Source organism: Chanos chanos, chromosome 10, assembly GCF_902362185.1.
Source record: "Chanos chanos chromosome 10, fChaCha1.1, whole genome shotgun sequence".
NCBI lineage: Eukaryota > Metazoa > Chordata > Actinopteri > Gonorynchiformes > Chanidae > Chanos > Chanos chanos.
In genome coordinates this window covers 28464848-28470901 of record NC_044504.1, presented here as the reverse complement: position 1 = coordinate 28470901, position 6054 = coordinate 28464848, and the positions used below count along the sequence as shown (strand labels likewise).

At 40.3% G+C, this 6054-nt stretch overlaps 1 protein-coding gene across 1 annotated transcript; it reads right to left on the bottom strand.

Moving 5' to 3' along the window:
• Nucleotides 1–2074: 2074 nt before the first annotated feature.
• Nucleotides 2075–4275, bottom strand: commd6 (COMM domain containing 6). The gene is made up of 7 exons (XM_030787128.1): nt 4252–4275; nt 3666–3724; nt 3270–3335; nt 3093–3169; nt 2654–2822; nt 2331–2483; nt 2075–2231 (listed from the first exon to the last, which is right to left on the bottom strand). Exons 1-7 carry the CDS (start codon nt 4259–4261, stop codon nt 2181–2183), a joined length of 585 nt encoding a protein of 194 aa, XP_030642988.1. The 5' UTR covers nt 4262–4275; the 3' UTR covers nt 2075–2180.
• Nucleotides 4276–6054: the final 1779 nt, after the last annotated feature.

Here is a 6054-nt window from a genome sequence, read left to right as displayed (position 1 = left end):
CGTTGCAGTTCGAAGACAAAGACAGGCTCACTTCTCCAGCACTAGGCGAATTGTAACCGATCTAAATTAGACTGATGCGTTAGTGAACACGGAAAGAAACGGGGATATTAGAAATGACTGCACATAGCAGCATAAACAACTACTTATCACAAATCAAACCTCCATTTCACTGTGAAAATCGCTTGTTTAGAAGTGAAAAGTCATTGCAACAAATGTGCCTGCAGCACGCGTCACTCGTGGAGTTAGAAAAAAAGGGATAGGTTGCCTTGTTTTGCTGGATAGGCAGCTGTCTCGTTTGTTGTCCTCTTACTTGAGCCATCGGTTAAGTTGTCTTTAAACGTAATCATCCATTTAACAGGTCTGTTAGTATTTCAGTTTGTTGACGTGGAGGGCCGCACAGTCCTGAAGTTTGAAGCAAAAACGTGGCGTCTAAAGCCCGACGTGTAAACATTCAAGAAGAGTCTAAGGGAATCATCAGACTTCTTCCTTTAGTTTTTTCTCCAGCCGGAGCATTTTTTTTTCTTTTAACACTGATGGGCAGATTCTTTCAAGACAGAGATCTAGATGTAGGTCTTCTTTCGTAAAACCTCACTTTTAGCTCATATAATGCCCGCTTTATTTACTCAGTATTCTTCGCGTTCGTAGAAGGTGTTGAGCCTTGTCTGCTCCACAGCTCCAGGAGGAGTGGCTGTGGTTATGTGATAGGCGTTCACTCGATCTCATGTGCAAGGAACAGACTCCCCAATGTCCCCGCAGTAGGAGGAGAAAACACACGTGACTAAACACACATCGCGGGTTGTCCCCAAGCCCAGTGGGCGTATATGGGACGCTTAACATACAGGTACAACCTCCACAGCGCAGGTGTGTGTGTGTGTCTAAGTTTTTCCTCAGAGGTCGTTTACTTTGGTTATTTGCCGCATAGTTAGAAAGAAGAAAACAATTTATGTGTAGCCTGTAAGCTACCAATATATGTAAAATCTACATAGCCTACAGTTACAGACCCTGTAGGGCATCATCTGTCCTTTTCCTAGCCGCTTAAGCAGTGTCTGTTCTTTTATTGTCTTGTTTGATTTGCAGTTTGTGCATAATTCTAATCAACCATATTTATATAAATTGTGGTATTTCAGTTTCCCAATCAATGAGGATAGATTTTCATATTGGGATTCTTTGTATTCTACAGAAATCCTGGCTTAACACCCACATTTCTAAGGTTTGTTCTCTGTGTTACACAATCTTATCAGTCATTTTTCAGATGACTTTCACAAGCTCTAGAGAAGTGGACAAGCATGGGATTGAATATTTGTGTCTCTAATAGCAACACACCCATCCCTTCCCAATGGAAGAATGTCCACCAAAGGTTTGCTACTGTAAACACACTTTCCATTCACTGCTATAAATCTACAGTAAATACGAAGAAGAAAAAAAAAGTCACCATGGCTTCTCATATGTATTTCTTTTCTCATATTTTATAGCTTTACACACAGTATTCATGGAAGACTAACTTATCTAACCACTTCTCAACATGCTTTCAGTTTAATGTGTTTCATACTTGTTTTCACAAAGATGAACTGAATTGATATTTGGAAAAGAAAAAAAAAAAAAAAGATTTTTTCTCAGATGATCCAATGTCCAGATGACCTCTCCTCTGTTAACATGACAGAGCTGCTGTCTTCTGCTAACATAGCTATCTTTGTTGTGGCAAGTGCTTGGCCTGTAACAAGATGCCACAAGATGTGCGCTCCCTCTCTCCCATAAATAGATAAACCATGCCACACATGTAACCCCGCTAGAGCCACATGGTGGCCATGCTGCCTTGCTTACTGCATATCCTCCTTTCTTCCATTGCAGAGAACTCTGGGTCACAGTCATAGTAAACCTCTTTGTTTTTTTCTTAAATTACCTTTATTCCAGATAGCAGTTGAGGAAACTACAGTGAACATATTTCAAAAATTGTACAAACATGAAAAGATCGAGAACCAACCGACATTCTTGAGGTGTGATCATGCCCCCCCCCCCCCCCCCCCCCCCCCCCCGCCCCCTTCAATATCTGGTTTTGAACTCTGAGTGACAAAGCTACTAGATACAAATTTAAACAGCTAATTGTAAACATTTACATTAACACTGACTTGATGGTCAAGTCCTCAAAGCAATGCTCAGGATGCCTTTAGGATATCACCAATTTACACTGTCTCCAAAACTGATGCCATTTCCTTGAATTGTTTGGAAAAATTCTATGAGGAGAGAAAGAAACAGGCGTTATATGATTTGCATTTGTGTTGTACACTTGACATTGCTTTCTGCTTAACAAACAAAAGAATACTGAAGCCCACCTGGAACTGTGGAATTGTCATCTCGAAGGACTTGTATGATATTTCTCCTGATGTGTCAGCAATCTTCAACACGAGAGAGACATAGGGAGAGTTGAGAGACCGACATGTGTCTGAGCTCACAGCCATCCCCAGTTTCCACTGCAGGTCCACCAGCTAAAACATTAAAATGATTTATTATGAACGCGTACAGGTCACTTTGTCATATCCAGTTTTTAATTATTATTTTGAAACCGTGTGCACTGATAATGACCATACAAATACTGTGCAAACAAGGTAGGTGACTGAGAAACTGAGGTACTCTTATGGGTGGGTGTGTGACTCACCTGTCCAATGCTGGACATGGCCTGAACCTCCTGGTGAGCTTGAACAAGAGCACCATGCTCAGACCACAACTGATGCACAACCTGTAATGCTGGTTTGGTCCAATGACTGCTGCTTTCTCTTAATTCAGTGATCAGCAGATCTGGTGTGTGATTCGTCTTCGCTGCTGATCTGTTATTAATTACAATATGAACAATATGACCACAAAAAAAAGCTTATTTTAGAGGGCACTTTAAACATCCACTTGGACATCACATGAATGGAACTGTGTTACATGTTAGCCATCTGGTGTAAGTATGTCATAGACTTTGTCATTTCAGGATGTAAGACATAAAACGTGTGCTATCTGGATTTAGGCGAGGCTTTGAATTGACAGAGTGATAATATCAAAGCTAACATCAAAACAGACTTGTGGTAAGTCCAAAACAGGATGTACTTTACCTAAAATTAAGTGACAGCAGTCTAACTATATCTTGAACACTTTTCCAGCCCAGGTTTATTCCAGTTCGTTGAAACCTCTATAGCATGAAAAAAGACATTTTTTAAAATGTGCTAAGGTGAATTAACATCTTCAATCTAAAAGGAAAAATACATGGGAGAGTAAATGGAAAAACCCACATCGCAAATTTCAGCCACATCTACAGCTCTGGTTTGCCCTTGAAGATGAGCCAGAATCTGCTGACACTGAAGAGATTAAAAGATTAAGATCATTAAGTCTGCAGCCTCAGTGACAGCTTATCATGAGACAGCATGAACTACTGACAAGATATGAAAGTTTTTCATGGAGCCTAGATTAACATATCCACCAAAGATCACCACTTGAGATATCATCAAATCCAACCATTGTTCAAAAGTAAAAATTAGTTCGTTAGTGAATAAATGAGGAATGTATTAAATTCTTGTCTCTGTCTCTATATTATATTGGGGACAAAAGCCAACACACTGTGTAAAGGTCAGCTATATGTTTCGATAAACAGCCATTCTGCATAATTTAGCAGCCCTGGCCAAACTTACTGTTTCTGCAAACACATCTGAGGGGAGTTGTCCAATGTTCTGAACGATGATGTCCATTCCTAAAGGGAATACGTTTCTCTGTCGTTAGAGCACACAGATTCTCATATCAAATGCATCGAACTGTTCCAATCATATGTATATGAGTCCCAACGTACAGAACGTTGTCAATTTGCTTCTCTTGGCAACTTTTTTTTTTTTATCGTTGGTTAGGTAAAATTAGCATGACCCCGGTCGGCTCCAACGTTATCTAGCAGTGAAATTACACCAAATGATCAAACAGCAGAATGTGAATTACACATTCTTACGAAACCACGGTACATAAATAATATTCAGCTGCTGTGTGGTAAAGGTCTTAATGTCTTAATGTGTTATAAGCACGAGCTTCCTGAAGAGTAAGCATGCTAGCTTTCTCATGAGCTACCATTCAGACAGTTTGTATTCAACACCCTTAGTGAAATGCCTCGTGATCCCCTAAAATAATCAAAACTATGACAACGTGAGGGTCACCCTTTAAAATGCGAGGTATTAGTTCATTTGAAAGATTAAAGTAATAATGATGAAATTTGAATTCTTTCGCGAACCCTACCTGAAAACATTTGTTGTCCCTCTGTCATTACGTCACTAAGCTGCATTCAATATGAATGTATTTCGTAATTTTCATACACACTGGAACCCGAAGCACAGTTTGAGATTTTTTCTGTATCTGAATGTCACAATATTTTGAAATAAAACCTTTTTTTTTTAATCTACAGAATGTCTGTGTTTCATAGCATATATTATGTGTGTTTGTGAAAGGCATGGTGATCCTTAAGCACGTTTCATTCATTGAATAGAGCACGATCAAGAGTACGGAAATGTGTGACCGAGGAATTTGAAGACGTTTAGACACACACACACAGCATTCGTAATTCAAGGTTTAGTTGCTGAGCATGACATGCAATCGAACATTTCTCTTGACAGTTAGTTTAAAAACCATTTGAAGTTGCAGCAGGATATAAATTGTTCTCAAAATGTTCAAGTGAAACAACATAAAATCTGCGGGAGGTTATATTGTTCGACAGTTATAGTTTAGCTCATTTTAATTTTAATTAATTTTAGACTCCGTTCATTTTGTTCTCTTCTGACGGATAGCCACAGATGCAAGTCCACAGTTACTGTATGAAGCGGAGAGCTGAGACTTCCACCTGAAATGCCATAAACTCACTCTAACACCAAATGCGTTTCTCTGCGCCATCTAGTGGCAGAGTCAACATTTTTCGTTCTTCACTTCAAACTGACCAAAAAACACCCTGATTTATTTGCAGTAGTTAACCGCTGTGCTACAGCTGCTCGTATACTGAAGTATACAAACTACACACAGGGTGAAGCTCTTGCCGAGATAGATGCCCAACAGTGATGTACTGTAGCTCCATGACCTTATTTACGTTGAGTAACCACCGTGTCACCGGCCACATACAGGTTGTTGCAATGGGTGAGCGCTCCAATCAACCTGTTCACGTAAAATAAATAAATAATGCAGAAAGAAAAAGGAGTGTATAGTTTTAAAAGACTATTTTTTTCGGATTTCGGTTTAGACTGAGAATTTCTAGCAAACGTTGACTCAGTCACACGAGCTTGGGGGACAGTGCAGAGAATGCAGCTTAGACTTTACTGCAACGGCACCCGAAATCAGCGAGATGCATAGCCTATAGTTCTTTTTAACTAGGACGCTGCTGGTGCTGGTGCCGGTGTCGGTGTGGAGGCAGTGCTGCTTTGGTGTCTTTCGAGAACCGGCCTTTCCACAGGTTTGGGAACCGAATGTTACGTAGCGAAAGTTGGGGTAATTTCATTGCGGACAGAGTACAGAGCAACGCACAGATGCCCCTGTGGAGGATAGCCGTACAGGCGTGCCATTGGTTAAAACAAACAAACAAAAACTCAAGAAGTTTTACGTAGACACTATGCCATAGACGTAATTAAACTGACTACCATTAATTTTTTACCAGTTACCCCCCACATTGTAACCTAATACAACAACATCCGGGTAGAGTCTGGAGAGACACCGTGCTCCTGTGCATGTAAATAGAACTGTACACTCTGTACACATCCCGATGCAGAAATACGAGTCGTTACATCTCTAAAAGTTGCCAAGGGTTTAAGGGTTATCTGTGAACTCCGTTAAAGCTCAGAAATCTCTGAGCTGCCAACAATTGACGTCTACTCAGGTAACCCAGGTGGAAAGGGAACTATAGACAACAATGAGCACCTGGTGTTGTTATTTTAAAAAAATCGCTGATTAAGATCAAAGGAGCATGTAACCGAGTCAAAAGCAGCGTTGCCATTATGCGAAGCCAAGTGTCTTAAGTTGTGGGGTAAGCCTAAGGTGATCATTCTAAGGTGTTTAAAAAAC

Bases quoted from the DNA above. Each gene is read 5' to 3' on its own strand.
- commd6 (XM_030787128.1), bottom strand. The intron at 2,823-3,092 runs GTAAAGTACATC...AATTAATAACAG, and splicing joins CTGCTGTCACTTAATTTTAG to ATCAGCAGCGAAGACGAATC. The intron at 2,484-2,653 runs GTGAGTCACACA...TTAATGTTTTAG, and splicing joins CCATGTCCAGCATTGGACAG to CTGGTGGACCTGCAGTGGAA.